Source organism: Myodes glareolus, chromosome X (assembly GCF_982192425.1).
Source record: "Myodes glareolus chromosome X, mMyoGla1.1, whole genome shotgun sequence".
Taxonomy (NCBI): domain Eukaryota; kingdom Metazoa; phylum Chordata; class Mammalia; order Rodentia; family Cricetidae; genus Myodes; species Myodes glareolus.
In genome coordinates, this window is record NC_142053.1 from 28,562,492 (window position 1) to 28,580,805 (window position 18,314).

The 18,314-nt window shown below is 42.8% G+C and overlaps 1 protein-coding gene and 1 long non-coding RNA gene across 10 annotated transcripts in view; one reads left to right on the forward strand and one right to left on the reverse strand.

Annotated features, from left to right (window-relative positions):
* The first annotated feature begins 94 nt into the window (after positions 1–94).
* Positions 95–15,753, forward strand: LOC125410719 (uncharacterized). The gene is made up of 3 exons (XR_007235171.3): positions 95–226; positions 3,400–3,527; positions 14,455–15,753. It is a non-coding gene; the product is annotated as an uncharacterized LOC125410719 (long non-coding RNA).
* Septin6 (septin 6) overlaps positions 7,962–18,314 on the reverse strand; it is a 136,433-nt gene continuing 126,080 nt past the window's right edge. For 2 of the 9 annotated variants that reach the window (XM_085684691.2, XM_048450411.3), the window contains exon 12: positions 9,163–11,183. In XM_085684691.2, the coding sequence (XP_085540817.1) occupies positions 11,159–11,183 (25 nt within the window). In that variant the 3' untranslated portion in view covers positions 9,163–11,158. Of the gene's footprint in view, positions 8,971–9,162; positions 11,184–11,692; positions 12,394–16,275; positions 16,321–18,314 lie in introns of those variants that run through there. The other 7 variants (XR_015000382.2, XM_085684690.2, XM_085684696.2 and 4 more) reach the window with 7 other exon arrangements.

The following is an 18,314-nucleotide window of genomic DNA, read 5'->3' on the forward strand; positions in this document are numbered from 1 at the left end:
TTGTGAGACCACTGCGCACGCGCCGCGGCCGGTCTCCAACTTCGAAATCCCGCCACGAAATCTCGCGTGGTGGGCATTTTTTCCCTTCCTCTGACGATTACTCTCCTTTGACGCACTCTGGTGACCAGCGGAGGGCGGAGACTCCGGCAAGGAAACTAAAGGAGGCTGTCTGAGGTTTCTGTACACGGTGATGGCATTAAATTAAGTCCCTGGAAGGTGCCCTCAGGTGATTAGTTAGCAGTGCTGCCTGGTCTGGGTCTCGAAGTGGCGCGATTCTGAGGCTGTGTCCTTTGGAAGGGATTTAGGTTTCGTGGGATTTGGCATGTTTTTTCCTGTTAGCTCTCTGAGATGCCTCTTCAGAGAAGAGTTTGAAAAATCAACGCGCCTTTCACCATCAGCTTTGGAGCTGCTTGTGAAAGCGTGGTTGCAAAGAAATAACCGCGTTACTTCTCTAGCCGATCTTTTACACTTTTCTGATCATGATTGCAGACAGTTCTGTGTCGTGCCCATATATATATTTTGGTGCGGGGGAGGATGTTTCTTCAACTGGGTCTTACGTAGCCAGACTAGCTTCCTACTCACTATATAACCACGGGTGACCTTGAACTTCTGTCCTCCTACCTGCACCTTCCAAGTGCCGGGACTACAAAGTGTATCATTATGCTCTTGTATTTCAGCTTACAAAAGAGCCAAAAGACTAGTTAAAAGCTGCCGGGCAGCATAATGGCCAAAACATTCTCAGTGATGAAAATTAACCCTGCATAGATTTAACTCTTACACTGGCATCATTCGTGGCCTGGGTAAGGTGTCTTTTGACTCATTATTCTCAATTCAAAAATGGGAGGGTCTTGCTATATAACAAAGGCTAGCCTTGAACCAACATCCCTTCCTAGGCCTCTTGGATGCTGAGATTACAGACACCAATCACTGCCCAACTTGCAGATTGACAGACAAGAATGACAAATTTAGCGTCTAATTTTTACTGTACGTATGTCGCTGTAGGAGTGAGGGAGGGTGGATGCCAGGAAACTGGAAAGGGACCCATGAGAGGGAGAGAATTACTTTCACCAGAAAATAGCTGTATAATAAAATCTCAATAACTAGCATCTATGCTTTATTAAAAATACCAAAACTCATGATTGAAGGAATCTACATCTAATCATTTATTTAAGAAATCTTAAATTCTTGATTATGTTTGGTTAAGAATTGCTGTTCAAATTTCCTGCTGGGTGTATCTCTTACTGAGTATATTGTCGTATTCCATTTTCTCACATTTGTGCACATTTAACTGTTTCCTTTCAATGGGCATAATTTTTATTTTGGTTTTGATATCTTTTGTAAGTTAGTATTGTGTCTTTTAAATCTAATAAAAATTTGAGAAAGAAAAATGTTAAAACAACTGACTCCTTTTCCCTTGATAAAATGTCCCATCTATGAAAACAAGGAGTTCCTCTTTTGCTGTTAATGCCTACATTGGCTCCATCGGCATGCCATGGGTTACTCAGATGAATGAATGCTTTTCTCTTTGCACCATCCTAGTTTCTTAGCGTCTACATTAAGCTGATATTTTAATAATTGGATTAATTTTGGGCTTCTATGGTTATGTCTCCTTCAAAATTCAGTTGCTGACATTTAGTGGCCAATGTGATGTCATTAGGAGACAGAGTCTTGGGCCAGGCAGTGGTGAGACATGCCTTTAATCCCAACACTGGGGAGTCAGTTGGAAGCAGGCTGATCTCTGTGAGTTCGAAGCCATTTTGGTCTACAAAGTGAGTTTCAGGACAGCCAGGGCTCTTCGTTAACAGAGGAACCATGTCTCAAAAAATCAAAAAGGGGGAAAAAACAAGAACAGAAAAAGAGATAGGATCTTTAAGAGTTAATTAGGCCTGTGGGATACTTCCTCCTGGAAGAAATTTAGATCTTTATAAAACATATTTCATATAGCATTTGGACTTTTATCTCCCCTCCCCCATGTAAGGATACAGTATTTATTGTTCCCTTCTGATAGATACAGCAGCAAGAAAGCATCTTGGAGCAGAGAACATTTCTCACCAGACAACCGCATACGCTACTGTCTTGGTCTTGGACTTCCCAGCCTCCAGCATTCTAAGAAATCGATTAGTTCTTTAGCAGTTTTGCAGCCTTGGGTATAGCAGCACAATGGAACTAAGATGTGGTCTATGCTGTCAACCCTCATCAAAAGCAGCATTGCGATTATAACATGTCTTTTCTTAAATCTGAGAAAGAAAAACTCCTTCCTCTTAATTCAAAATAAATCTTCATCAGATTTGCACTTAAGTTTGAGACTCCCATATTAGTATTAATTCTGAAACTACGAACACCATTACTTCTGGAAACATTACAATTATATCTAACACCCATAGGTTCCTTTTCCCCCCTGTTTTCCTCTTTGTATGAACTTAAAATCTGCTTGATTTTGAGACACAATTCTATTCCACAGACATCCTTACTTAAGGAGTTGTAATTATACTGGGCAGTATTCTATAGATTCCTGAATGACAGATATGTGATCCATTTCCTAAGTTGTCTTATACAGGGAGTTCATATAAAACTCATTTTTACATAGCACATTCATGGCCTTAGCTTGGGTGTTTAAGTCAGTGTGTATCTCACAAATTTATCACTGAATTTCTGAAGAAGCCTAAGTAAATAGCTTCCTTATATATTATTTTCAAACTATGAAATTGCTGTAGGATTGCAGTTCCTGTGATAATTAATTTTGCTTGTCAAGCTATACCCATACAAGTAAACATTCTACAGACTGAGCAGATTGTGTTTGTATATTTAGGAGTGTGTGCGTAACAACAGTTAAAGAAAAAGAGGTCAGAGGCCATGATGTGAGAGAGAACAAGGGGGTGCGTAGGGGGACGCGAAGGGAGGAAAGGGAAAGGGGGAAATGATGCAGTTATCTTTTAATTTCAAAAGATAATAAAAAAAAATCACCTAGGCATTAAAGAGACACATAATTGAGTATGGTTGTAGGGATGTTTCCAGAGAGTATTAGCTGGGGGGTGAACAGGGGGAACAAGCAAGTAAGAAAACATAATCTGACTTTTGAATTATAAAATAAAAAGTATTGAAACTGAGGCCATCTAGTGGGCTGTAGATGAAGCTGGGTGGTAGAGTACCTAGTGTGTAGGAAGGCCTGGATTCAATCCCCTATATTCCCAGATAGCCAAGAAAAAGAGGCCAGAGGCCATTTATTCTAGAACAGTCCTGATGCTGCTCTTTTTATGATTCCCACTAGAGAACAGAAACCGTGTCGTCTCCAGAAAACAAAGCAGAAGAAACACTTGCATGATCTTCTTGTGACCTTCTCTCCCTGGTAATTTAAAAAAAAAATCCTACAGCCAATCTGTTTTATTCCCTTTTCACAAGGTACAGAATCTCTCAGGGATCAGCTGAGATACCTAAGCAGAAACAGATCATCTGAATAAAGACTGAGGCTGTGGAGGAAAGAGACTATAAAGGCAGTCCAATGCAATCCTGAACCATACCACAAAACTGTAAGCATCCATCTATTCTCAAACACATCCTTCAGCCACTCTCTTTAGACTGCGCACAACCCCTCTGACTGTGCCAGGCTTCCTTCTCTGACCTTTCTTGTAAAGGAGTCAGTAATGGCAGGAGGGAACCTCAGAACCAGCTAAACACTATTCCCATTAGCGTATCAGAAATTAGACCATTCCAAATTTGTGTGTGTGTCGGAACGAGTTACATGCCTATTTTGATTACACCCTGCACCCCCTATTACTGTTACTCTCTAGTTCCCTCCCACTACCACCAAACCCCTTCCTCTTCCTAACCTAGCCGCCTTTCAACTTCCATAGACTTTGGGGGTAACACAATTAGGGCAGTTTACAGTAGCATGGGCATCTTACCATCAGCTTCACCACTGAATAAAGCCTCTCTCCCTCATCAGCTGTTATGTGCATATAAATCCTTAGAGGGGCTTTTGTTTGTTTTATTTTCTTGAGACAAAGTGTCACTCTGGAGTCCAGGCTAGCTTCACACCTACAGCAATCCTGCTGTCTCAGTCTCATAAAATTCTTTTTAAATATATATATATATATATATACATACATATATATATTTTAATTTTCCTATGAGTATGTATTGTAGGTTGAACATACTCCTCCCCGCCTTGCTTTTGTCCCCCCAGACAATTACACTTCCACTCCCCCCGCCGCAGAGTTCTTGACCTGAGTACCCCTCAACATAAATGCACTTGAGGAATGCTTACTAATGGACTTAAAGCAATAATTAGGAACCTCCAATTAGGCCTGAGCACCAAAATAATTAGGAACAGTAATGAAGTAGAAAACGTTGGGAAGTGTGTGTGTGTGTGTGTGTGTGATGAAAATACAAAGAGAAACATGAGAAGGGAGGAAAAAAATCTCAAGGGAGGGGCCAAGGAAGAAAAAAAGAAAGGAAAATGGAATATGTATGACTTGAAAGCAGAAGAAGGAAGAGGACTGGGGAGGAAGAGAACCAACAAGATGGGGAGGTATAAAGGACAGTGCCAGAGGGGGACAAATAAGAACAAAATGCAGTGACTTGGATCTATGAAAATGTCCTAATGAAGCCCACCACCTTGTATGCTAAGTTTAAAAGTTAGTAATTAAATCCCCAAATATTCATATAAAACATATTTATCATATAGAGCCATGAATCCGCAGTGATGCTAAGTAGACAATTGGGAGGGAGGAAAAGGCTATGGCTTACCGTGAAGTCACTGTGCATTGACCAAACCCTGGGGAGGAAGGGCTGAAATTGAATAATCATTTTGGAGATTTGCTCAGGCAAGAACTACCAACACATGCTAAATCTAGAAGGAAGTTTTTGATGAGGAGCAAGGTGTATGCAGGGATGTACAGTTTCTCCACATAGGTTTTTATTAGCAAGGTTGTTGATGGAAGAGGGATGAATAAGAATAGCAATTATATAGTGGAGGAATGAGGTAACTTACCATTTTGCTGACCTTCCTTGTCGTTAACCTGTCCCTTTAAGAGGCAAGCTCCGCCCACTCTTAGTTCCCAGGAGCACTTTCCCACTGAGGCAAGCTGGTTTCTGCTCCTACCCCTTCTCTCTGCCCGCCTTTCTTCTGAAGGGACAGCTTTCTGACTCCCTCTCCACTTCTCACTCTCTCCCCCACATCTCCTTTCTCTCTTCCTCCCCCCTACACCCTCCTTTATTAAAACTTCTCCCTCAGTCTCCCTCTGCCTGGCATATTCTGTTTCCCACCCGCCCTGGGACCTGCTAGGGTTACTTGCGCCGAAATCTTTCAGTAACACCTTGATCCAAAATGAAAATAGTTTATTACTATTTAATTATTATTAATTGATTGTATTTGTGGGTACATGGGTGTCAGGGTGCATTTGTAAAAGCCAGAAGACAACTCTGAGGACTTGGTTCTCAGATTTGTAATCAGGCTGTCATTGTGCAAGTACTTTATCTTCACAGCACGCACATTCCATTGTAGCTTTAAAAACAACAAGCTGGGCAGTGGTGGTGGTGGTGGCAGCGGCACTCACCTTTAGTCCCAGCACTCAGGAGGGAGGCAGAGACAAGTGGATCTCTGTGAGTTCGAGGACAGCCTGGTCTAGCAGAGCTAGTTCCAGGGCAGGCACCAAAGCTACACAGAGAAACCCAGTCTCAAAAAACCAATAAATAAATAAATAAATATAACAACAACCAAAAACAGGACTTCAAAAAGATCAGTGTTGGAGGCAGAGAGATGGCACAGAGGTTAAGAATCCATACTACTAGCCGGGCAATGGTAGTACACACTTTTAATCTCAGCACTCGGGAGGCAGGAGCAGGCAGATCTCTGTGAGTTCGAGGCTATCCAAGCAAGTGCCAGGACAGGCTCCAAAGCTACAGAGAAATCCTGTCTCAAAAAAGCAATAATAATAATAATTTGGTAGATTAAAATGGTATAATGAATCACTTCCCAAAGTTGGCAACTGTGATTATAGAAAAGAATGTGCTTATTACCCATAACTTAGGTTGGCAATGAACATGATACAGTAGTCAAGGCTGGCCTTGAACTCCTGCTCATTCTGTCACACCTTCTCAGTGCTGTATCACAAGTGTATGTCCCCACCTCTGGTTCTATTTGGTACTGAGGGTCAAATCCAGGGCTCTGAGTGCCAGGCAAGAATTCGACCAACTACATCCCTACCCCACTAGGACAAGGACACCTCAAATAAACCCCATGCCAAGTAGTGCAGAACTGTGATGGATCTCAGTGGGAGGTTCCAAAACAAGAAACCTCATCTACTTAATGTGCCCCCCGTAAAGATTTATTTTAAATTATGTGTGTTTCTGTCTATGTGTGGGTATGTGCCCATGAATTCTGGAGTTTCAGAGGCCAGAAGAGGGAAAGGGAAACCATGCAGCTGGAGTTACCCAGGCAGTAAGAAGCCCTGCCCCAGGGCTTGTGCTGGAATCTGACCCTCAGCAAGAGCCGCAAGTGCTTTTAACCTGTGGGCTGGTCATCTCTCCAGCTCCATCCATGACTGAATTTTTTCATTTTATTTCTTTAGTGACTTTGCACCCACATTTGCCTGCACCCATGGCACATGACTTAAATCCAGAGGATAACTTGCATGAGTTAATTCTCTACGTCCACCGTGTCAGTTCCAGGGATCGAACTCAGGTCATTAAGTTTGGTGGCAGGTATCTTTTTCTGCTGAGCCATCTCAGCAGATACTTTTTGTATCTTGTTTTCAGTGTGTATTAATTCTGTGAAGGACTTACTGGCATTCCCCTTTTCTAGAGAAGACCTACCACCACCCCAGGCCGGGTTTACTGAGGCATTGTCTGGATATGTAACCAGAATGGCCTTGGACACCAGGTTGGTGTCAGACGAGACTTCCTTTCCCACATGCTTTCTGAATGCTGAAATTATAGGAGTGTGCCATCATCCCCGCCTTTGCTGTTTGGGGATTTTGTTGTCTTCAGTAACAGAAGAGGTTCATAAGGTTTTCGTTCTCTCCCTCACCCCCGCAACTGGGGGAAATGAGAGAAGGACTTGCAAGGAATCAGATCACTCCCTCCACCATATAGGTCCCAGGGATCGAACGTAGACAGTTGGGCCTGCCAACAGGCGTCTTACCATATTACCAGACCGCGTTTGCCTTTCTTATCACAACTTTCCCGCTATCACAAACAGGCTAAGGATTCTCTGTATTTTTCCACATCTCCACATGCTCCTCAGTGTTCAGCGACGTCATAAGTGACTATAGCTTTACTCTGCTGCCCCCTAGTGTGTGAGCTGCGTAGAGGCAGGCCAGTGCTGTCTACTCTGGTACCCAAGCAGAGGCTTGGGGTTTTGCTACAGAGAAGACACACTGGTCCTTTCTTCAGTCTTTGATCATTAGGCAAATGAAGTGGAGGGAAGCAAGCCCCCCTTCACGCACTAGATTTCTGAAAACTGACGACTCTCCTTTTTGTCTACCTTAATGCTTGGGAGGATGGGAGGCAGCTCTCCCTCTGAGAGACGAAGGCTTAATATCTACAGAATGCCTTTCAACTTGGGAAATTGGGAAAACATGCACATCACAGGAGTGAATGAGAGGAGCAGCACAGAGCTGCTTCTGTTCTATAATTAAAACTTACCTGGACTTTGCTCTGTGGGATGCCATTTTGTATTTTCCCCTTCCCTCTACTGTCTGATTCTCAGTTCATCTGATTAGCCCAGCCAGTACTAATTAAAGGGAAAGCAGAGACTGCCTGCTAAGCCCCACCCTGCCCCACTGGAATTTCAGGGCCAGAAGGAAGCAAGGGGTGTGGTGGTCCACTGAGGAAGGCTTAGTGGGACCATGGCATTTCTCTGAGCCTCCCAAATTATCCACTTGGGAGGTAGCCACCCATTTCCTAAAGTAAACTGTGGTGAGCCATGCCCTCAACTGATGGGATCAGATCATGGAACCATGGAACATTTCTTTGAATTTTATTGAAAATTGACATGGACATTAGAAAGATAATGAGCTAAACAGTGCTGGTTCTGGGATGTATCTTGTGGAAAATGAAAGCCCCAGAGGGGCAGTGACTGGTCACACCTTTGAGCCAAAAGAACCACAGAGAAGAAAGGAAAAACAAACACAGATTCTGGAAAACATGCAAAGAGGCTCTCTCAAGAGACGGGACAGCAGAATGTTGATGTTTGTGGTATGGCTACGTGGGGATGAGCACACTCACATGGTATTCAGATATTAAGTAAAGCCAATAAATTGAAGGCAGATTTACCAACATCAAAGCTCTCCTTCCAGATACCAAGGAAACCTTGAGCAGAAACCTCTTGCAAAGCCCCCAAAAGCCCCTTGGAAATTTGTGTGGAGAAGCCTTGTTCTCACTAAGCTTAAACCCCATCAGTCAGTTTCTTTCTCCAGCAGAATGTTAATGCTCCACTTCTCCCCCTTGCTGGAAGCTACAGAAGGTCTGTGAATGCTGAAGATGCAAATGTCACTCAACTTTCTCTTCCATATTCAGAATCAGCCTAATAGTGGCTGAAGACAGCCAACCCATTGAACCAGAGAATTGTTTTTTAAAAAACAAACAGAAAACTCAAAACCTTGTGAACAGCACTTCCACACCCACAGCTGAGGTCTCCTGCCCCAATCACTTAACACCTGGGTGAGTGGTTCTGTCGTCGTCTCTCTGAGGTTACATTTGGTCCAATTCCAGCTCTGATGATTCTTTTCCTGCCTTGTGAGTTTAGGACAAGACACTTCCATGTAAAACACCATGTAAGTCAGAAGAGAGCTTCTTGCCTGGACACAGGGACACATGTACACTTGAGTGTGGTGTTATGTGCACAGTTGCAGGGGAGGGGAACTGGTTGGTTTCTTGCTTGAGACAATATGGAGCCCTAACTAACTCTTCTATAATGGCAGTCTTCTCCTTTAGACTTAGTACAGCTGCTGAAGACAAGGTTAAAAAAAGCTGGAGAGGGAGAGAGAAAGAGAGAGAAAACACGAAATTAGCCGAAGAGAAAGGACATTTAAAGTGGCATGCAGGGGGAGTGGGCAGTGGAAGGTAGCATAGATTAAATGCCAAGAAGACAGGAGCAGGTCACGGAGGGACCATCACCATGGAGAAATCTGTTGAAAAGGTTTGAAGAACACCACACACCAGTTTAATGAGTCTTGCTTTAATTAAAAAATAAGCACATATTAACAGCCACATGTGAATGCCAAATGATTTTTTAAAAAAGATCCAAACTAGGTGGGGAAACCAGACTTGTTGGCTTCAGAGAAATGAATGGTGTGTGTGTGTGTTTCAGGAAAGCCATTCCATTCTAGTCTAGAAAAACAAAAGCACAGATCATATCTAATGGTTTTTGTTTCACTAGAAGTAAACAGATTTTTGAGTATTTTTAAAGAATAGTAACAACCGTACTGATTAAAAAGATGTTCAATGCTCGGCAGTGGTGGCGCAGGCCTTTAATCCCAGCACTTGGGAGGCAGAGGCAGGCGGATCTCTGTGAGTTCAAGGCCAGCCTGGTCTACAAGAGCTAGTTCCAGGACGCCAGGGCTACACAAAGAAATCCTGTCTCTCACACATAAAAAGAATGATGTTCAAGTGAAGAAAAACAAAAACCTTCCCATTTACAGGGAGAAGAGCTGCTCAATGAAATTTAGCATCATCTCAATTTCTTTAATGAGTTTGATTGCTTTTTATCTCCACCAAAGTTCCCTGATTACAAGAAGCCACACAGTGTACCAGTGAAAGGGTCACTGGCCTGGTCCTGGTTCAGATTTATAGGAAAGCTAACTGACCATCAGGCATCATGGTAGCTGGCCTGGAGCCTTCTCTCCACCTGCCCCTATCCATCCCATTCTATTTTTTCTATGTGAAAACGTGAAAACCCTCAAGACTCCTCTAACAACGACTGGTTTCTCTGAACATCAAAAAAAAAAAATCTTGTCTTCAGGAACACACACAAATACTTGGGTCCCTTAGTGAAATGGATTGGGAACCTAGAGACAAAATTTTGCTTGGACTTTGCCAAGAAATAGCAGTGGAACCTCAGATAAATTCCTTCATTTCTTTACATGTCAGTATCCTCATAGGGGATTACATCATCCATGCTGGCCAAAAAGTTCCCACTTTATGTACAATTCCTCCTTGTTTTTGAAAAGTTTTCTAGCTCAAATACTTGCAAAGTATTTTGAAATCCTCAAGCCTCAAGTAGTGAATTTATATACAATTGCAAAGGAGAAGCCTCATTTCTGGGAAAATGAATTAAAACCCCTAAAACAGCTGGGTCTACACATAGCTGGTGTTTGCCTTTAAATACAGGCAGGCAGATCTCTGTAAATTTGAGGGCCAGCCTAATCTACACTGTGATGCCAGAGCTACATAGTAAGAACCTGTCTCAAAAACAAAAACCCCACAGAACCCTATGGCTGCAGATAAGAGGTCTTTCTCAGGGAGACTCAGTTAACTCTGTAGCCTGACTCCCCTGACTACTGACTGTGTAACTGAAGGTATTTGGGGATTCTGCTTTGAGCTTTCTGTTTTGGTGGTGATGCCTTATTCTGTTTTACCTCTAGGCGTAGGGTTACCTGAATTTCTCCACTTCCAGTTGGTTTTTCCCAAGAAATTAGCTCATGCTTTCCCATTGTCACCCTGTACTTGCCTCTGGCCACAGGCCAGTACACATCAACATTGCCTTCTCTCTTTGACCACAAAAAAGAGAAAGTGTGCACACTGACATGTTCGCTTTTAACTAGTTCTGCTCTGGGCTTGGTCTTGGCTTCCGGGTGTTAACTATGATTGTAGAGAATGGCTCTGCCCTTTTGCCTGTAAATGTATTATCACCTTGTGTGTTTTAGAGGTAGCGATTATACAACCACCTTTAAAATATGAAAAAAGAAGAAGGTCATGGTCCACGCCAGTCAGACTGGGAGGCAGAAGCAAGTTGCAGAAGCAAGTTGCAGAACTCAAAAAAAAAAAAAAAAGAAAAAGAAAAAAGAAAAAAAGAGAGAGAGAGAGAGAGAGAAACTTGAAGTACCAGAGCAGGGGTGGAGGGCCCAGCTGTCTGGCACCATTAAAAAAGTTGTCAGTTAAAATAAGAACCTTCTCTTAAAAGGCTAAGTGGAGTCCAGTCCAGCTGTAGCAGGGCATACTATTCAGTACACAGCCATGGATTACTGCAAAGGAAGGGCAGAGAGACGCCATATTAGCCACAGATCATTGCCAGGTCGCCTCTAGCTGTTGCTCTGTCACTAGTCAAACACCAAAAGCCATACTGTGCCTCATGGCCCTGACAGTGGAAGGCTCTGTACTTCAAAGGGTTTCCAAAAGCCATAATCAGATGGGACCCATTATAAAACTTAAGACTAGGGTATTTTTTAAAATATCAAATCCTTAGACCAAAGTAAATGTCAAGTAACAGCATCTCTTCTTCCCTCCAGCTAATGGTCTCTCCTCTTTTAAGTGGCACGGATGCAAATGCAGATTCAACCCATCATTACAATCATCAGGTAGACCAGCATACTCATCCAGGCAAGCCCCAAGCCTAGCTTCTTTAACCAACTCACCAGTTTACAAACTGGGATTATTATTGATAGTCCACCTCATTGGGATGGCAAGAAATGACCAATGACATGCTGAAATCCCCAAGGAGAATTCTATAAGTCTATCATTCAAGACTCTAGGCTGGTAATAATATGCTAGTTTATTTTCCCTTCTTTATCTGTGGGGTATCCAGAATTAGAGGGGAAATATACACTGTCTTGCCCAGAAAATTGTGTTTTATAGAAAGGGCTTGGTACAAATAAATGTGTGCTGACTTTTAATACAGGGGACTCTGAGTGAATGGAATTGGGAAATGGCTGGGCTAAGATGGTAGAAGAAATAGGTATCACTGGCAATTCTTTTGAAGCCTATGAGAAGAGGTTATGGCTCTTTAGATTAGAGGAATGGGAGGACAATCCCATTGACTAGGATGCAGGAGTATAAGGGGAAAGCTCTGAGCCTTGGCTGGTACTTATCCAGCCAGGGTAGATGGAAATACCTCAAGGAGACAAATATTGGTCAAATTCAAATGAGGAAGAGTAGCAAATAGCAACTCCTGAGTATGTGACAGTCTGGCAAAGATAGGGATGGAGAAGTAGGGGCACATATGGTTGGGGTGCTAGGAGGAGGACTAAGGGATGAAATGTGACTCCAAGCTACGTCGTTGCTGGCTTCTTGGTCAGAGGCCAGGCATCATCATTTGACTCTCAGGCTTCTATAAACATTCACAGGAAGAGAGGGGAGGGCATGGGTTGTATGCCCCCTAAATATGGTAAGGGGGAAATAAGAGAGGGAGGCCCAGCTCTGTTGCACAGGAAAGGGTGCGTCTACAGGAAGCCCAAACTGAAAATGAAAAGAGAAGGGGGGTTAATGAATGGATGGATGGATGTACCCCTAAAAAAAGCCAGAAGGAAATTAAGTCATAACTAATAGCTAAAGTAGAATAACTATGTTAGATGGTCTTAAAAGTCTTATGCACTGACTTCTGGGAACATGCTTTCTCATATTAATGGCAGCAGTGGTGACATTAAAAAGCAAAATAAAGACCAAATCCCACACAAATAATTTTTAAAATCTGTTCTTGACATACAATCCCACATACACACATCCAGATAACCTTGTCCATGTATACCATGTCTCTAGTCTCAGACTACCAGACACAGCATCAGGCTCACAGCCCTCTTGTCCCAAAGGACAAGAAGAAACTGAGGTTTCAACTTTGGCATCCTTCGTAGCAAGTTTAGCCGGCTAACTGCAACCCTAAGCCAATACTTGTTTGTCAAGTGTGTGATGGGTGGGGTTCCAACCAGTGATCTGTAAACCTGAGCTACAGAAGCCCACTGATTTGTGTTCATGTCATACTTTGACCTGTCTCCTGCTGGGATTTCATTTCTGTGATATAAATAGGTTAAGTCATATTGGTCCCTGTGTCACATATGAAGAGACTGACATATGCCTATGGTCATAAAGTATCATTATATCCACGATAAGAGATATCTAACCAAGACTCTCCTATTACTGGGAGAGTCTTAATGGTCTCTGAGAATTTCTTTGCTTTGTATCAAAATCCTTCTTTATGTCCTGAAAATGAGATTTCTTTTGTAGTTTAGATCTGGTGTGTGCTTCAAAGACTCATGTATTAAAAGCTTCCTTGTCAGCTAAGGGGTTTTGAGGAAGTAACTAGAATCTGAGGGCTCTGATTTAACAATAATTCTGTTGAAAGATTCATAGTATTACAGACGGGCCTGTTGGAAGAAGTAGGTCACTGGAACAAGTCCTGTGATGCTGTATCTTGTCCCTGCCTCATTTCTCTGCTTCCTGGCTGGCACGAAGTGAGAAGCTCTGCTTCCATACACCCCTCTACCACGATGCTCTGCCAAAATCTATGCCACACCAATGAGGCCAAGTGACCATAAACAGAACTAAATGCCCTTCCTTAAGTTGATTTTCTCAGAGATTTTTGGAAAAACAGACACAATAGTCATCCCATTAAATTAGTGCTATTTGCGGGGAGTGGAATTAGACAAACATGCTTATATGAGAATGTGCAATCAACTGTTCACAATGAATGTGCCTGCTCTCCCATGTATATAAGCCTCCCTCAGGCTGCCTTCCAGGTGGCTTTTCTGATCAACTCCCCAAGTGAAGGTTTTGAGAAGGAGGCACATAAGCTTTGCTACTTGCAGATCCTAGGCAGCTAAGGCCCTCCCAGATCAACTGATCTAGAACTGCTTTTGCAGTCTACTACACAGAAGCTTGGGGTTGAAATTGGCTGCTCCGGCTGTTTATCGTCTCTCACTTTAGTGATAGTTTTCCAGGGTCCATTTTAAGGATGGCTACTAACAAAGATGTACCCAGGGAACTCTGAGTGAAAATCATTCGGTGTGCAATAAAATCTGAATTAGTCAAAACGGAATTCTCCAGAATACATCTTTCCTGCTCTCATTGAAAATGGTAGAACAGGTGCTGGAGAGATGGCTTGGTGGTTAAGAGCACTGACTACTTTTCCAGAGGACCAGGGTTCAATTCTCAGTACCCACATGTCAGCTCACAACTGTCTGTAAATCCAGTTCCCAGGGATCTGAGACCTTCACACCAATGCACATAAAATAAAGTTAAATAAAACATAAACAATTCTTTAAAAATTAAAAAAAGAAAATGGTAGAACAAAGAAACTCCATATGAACTGAGTTCCTACTATGTCTCAGACACTTGACTAGGCACCTGAACTATGGTAATGAACAAATATTCTAGGAATTTAGTCTTCCTGAATAGAAAGCTGCTGTTTGATGCTGGTGCCCTAGCAGAGGCCCCAGGGCTTGTTTTTAAAGCAGGTAGTAAATCATTTCTTTGTTCTTCTAGGATGCATTTGTTTGACTCAGTTTCCTGGGCTTTCTGTTTCAGAAACCTGGATGGACTTCCTTGCTGGGATTTGCTTGAAAGGACGGTTCTTTTGCCAGCTGCCTGAAGTTTGTAGTGAGATGACTGCAACCATTGATTTGATGACTAACAGCAGGCTCCCCATATAAACCACTGCATGGCTGAGCCAGGGGACAGCTTCTCAATACTTTAGTCCCCAACCCAAACAAACCAAAAGTAAGAAAGGCAATTTATGGGACCACTGGGGTACTTTGCTAATTTTATAGGTGTGATAATGATGGCTGTGTTTATTTTACAGCATCATTATCTCCTAGAAATACATACTATGTATTTTACACATAAATTGATACAACTTTTGCCTTACAATAATTTAGCATGTCTGGGTAATTGAGGAAGCAGGATTAGCTGTATGTCAATGATTCTTTGATGGCCAGGCTCCAGGAATATGGGGCTGAATTGTACTATTACCTCTTCTCTCTCTACATTTGAAAGTTTCCGTGTCAGAGTTAAAAAGAAATCTTAAGTGCGCTGTTAAAAGTATTTCTATTCAATTTCACCCCGCTTCCTGATTTTGGTAGCGTATACAAAAGGTGCTTAATCACTGCTTTCATTTATCCTATAATGACTGCTTTCATTTTCTTTAAAATCTATGCAATAGCATGGACTTTTGTACTTACTTCTGTAGACACAACCACTAGCCCTCAGAGATTCTTACAAAGAATTACCTGCTAATTCCTTAGCAGAGGTTTTCATGAAGCTTGTTCTTACAGAATTAATTTTTAAAAGATTTATATTTAGTGTGTGTGTGTGTGTGTGTGTGTGTGTGTGTGTGTGTGTGTTTGTTTGTGAGCGCGCGTGCGCGCGTGCATGCAGGTGCCCACAAAGGCCAGAAGAGGTTGTCAGATCCCTTGGAGCTAGAGTTACAGGCAGTTGTGGGCCACCTAATGTGCGGGTATTGGGAGGAAACTCAGCTCACTTGGAAGAGCAGCAAAGTGTTCTCAACCACCTGAGCCATTTCTCCAGACCCAGAATTAAAGTTTTAAAATTAATTTATTAGTACTGTTTGTGGACACACGTGCCATGGTGTAGAGTGACCGGAGTTGTTTCTCTTCTTACACCTTTATATGGGCTCTAGGGCTTAAACCCAGACTGCGAGACTTCAGTGGTTTTCTGTGAAAGGTAAATGCTGCCATGAAGCCTGCCAAACCACCTCACCTGTTCTTACAGCACTAAATGTAAAGATTTCCCTATAGTATCTGAGGTCTCTTCACTATCTTCCACTTTGGTTATATTTTGGAGGGTGGGGCATGCAATAAAAAGAAATTGGAGAACTTGAACCCCTCAGATAAGGAGCAATTATTAGAGGGAGACAGAGAAGCAATTTCTCTTTGCACATTCCTGTATCTGGGGTGTGTTTGTGGGGGGTGGGTAGTCAATATTGACTGTGACACAGCAGGCAAGGAACTGTGAACCCAGCAGTTTCCTGCATCATCACACTGCATTTTGAAAGTCATGATTATGGCTCTGTATGAAAAAAATGTGTGAGCTGAAACTTTACATGCTGGTCAGATGATCTCCTATGCCACACAGCTGTGCCAGCAGCAGAAGTCTGCAAATGCCATCACACACACATACATCTAATCAGGCAGGCAGTCACTCCAGATGTAACAAGCCCACTTAAAACCACGACAGATTACAACTTTATACTGGAAGTCTTGGGAGGAAAGTAGCAGGTCCAATGAAGCCATTTCTTTCATGGTTAACTATATGTATCGCAAGTGTGGGGTTTGGGGAGGTATGTTCTAGAAGCCACTGCCAGTTCTATTTACAGTTAATGAAGCTTACCAGGACCCTGGGTCTCATGCAGCATGCAGCGAACAGCAGAGTTAACTGTAAAACAGTAAGAGCTGATGAAGGTGTAGTGAGCATGAGGAGAAATGCAATATTAAGAATTGATACAAATAATGAAGTGTTAGAGGTCAAAGGATTAGGAGAAATGGGGAAGGGAACAGGGAAGTGTGGCTTGGTAGACACCCCTGAAACACTACTACTCTTTCTTAGTCTCTTTAGGGGCATCCAGAGGAAATTCTGAAGCTGGGAATTGATCAGATCCACCCACAATCTGTCTAAAAAAATTACTACCCCGATTTATACCCTCCGCCAAACCATCACCAGCAAAAGTGCCATGGGAGCAGAGCAGCATAAGCTTAGTGGCACATCCTCTCTTCAAGTTCACCAACTGCTCCCAGAGATGCAGAAGGAGCCCAGACCCGGGGCCACTCACAGAGTATGGATGGGGACAGGCTATTGTTCCAGCTCTGATTGCTAGTATAAGGTGCCACATCCCAGCAAGGTTTTCACCCGTCTCAGAACTGGAAGGGGGCACTGGCACCAACCCCAGATATTTCTGGAGAGTGGGGAAAGAAAGACTCATCCAGTCTTCTGCATGAGATGGGAGGAAGTCAGTTTGGGGAAAAGTCTGGTCTGGGAAGAGCTTTCACTGAACATCTTGAAGGGATTGGATACAGCAGTGGTTCTCAATCTGTGGGTTCCCAACCCCTTGGGGGTCAAATGACCCTTTCACAGGGGTCACCTAAGACCATCTGAAAACACAAAATTACAGTCATGAAGTAGTCACAAAAATAATTTTATGGTTAGGGGTTACCACGACATGAGGAACTGTATTTAAAGGCTGCAACATTAGGGAGGTTGAGAACCACTGACCTACAACATCAGTGCATCCTTAACAAACCAGGTGATGACAAATTATTTACTTTATTTGTTTCTTTACTTTTGGCTTTTTGAGATAGGGCTTCTCTGTGTAACAGTCCTAGCTGTCCTGAAATTTGCTCTGTAGACCCAGCTGACCTCAAACTCAAGTACTGGGATCAAAGGGTGTATGCCACCACCACCCAGTGCCAAATAAATTTTAAAAAGGAAAATATGAATCATTTTCTGTTAGTAAAACTAATATGCCATGACTGATAAGTTAATAGTTGATGCATCCAAAGAGGTTTTCCATCTGCCTAGTTGAACCTTAGTACCAAAAAAAAAAATCAGTGAATTTGATATGTAGGTGTAAGATTCTGTTCTGGGGGTGGTGGTGGGGCATGGCAGGTGGATCTCTGTGAGTTCTAGGCCAGAGTGGTCTACAGAACTAGTTCCAGAATAGCCAGGGCTACACACACACACACACACACAAAAAAACCCCTGTCTTAAGACCCCACCCCCACCCCAAGAAAAAGATTCTATTCTCAAAAAAAAAAAAATCTCTGGACCAAGTTGATGAAAATATTCAAATTACATAATAGGTAGTCAAATTGGATAATAGGATCACAAAACTCAGTGCCGTGAAATATAAAATAGTTTACATTCATGGTGTGATTTCTAAGTGAGACAGGCACAGAGGCAAAAAGATACTTCTTCCTTCTGGAAAGTATCCAATGGCTGACTCAAATCAGTGGCCCCAAATCGAAGGTCATGAGCATGGGCATCTCTGGGATCTTAAGGATTCTTTAGTAAGGATGTTGTTAAATACCCCATCCGGAATTCCCCGAATCCCACTGCACAAACAGCCACAGAGCACAAGGGAACCTCTGCATGCTTTCTTGCCAGGAACACTTTCCTCTTCTCTGGCTCTGAAATGAGGAATGGGGAATTTCTGCAAGCAGAGACTGGGGTAGGGTCAGGACTACTAACCTACCAAACACTTGGAGAAACAATGGTTTCTGAACCATTCCCCAGGCTTGAAAATGCCCTATGCAGAGGACACTGGCATCCAAAGCCCCCCTACGAAGTTCTTAGTACCCCGGGCTGGGCATACCTAAGCAGCCAGCAGGAAGAGGTATAGCAAAAGTATGGAGGATGGGAGACAGGGTGCAGCC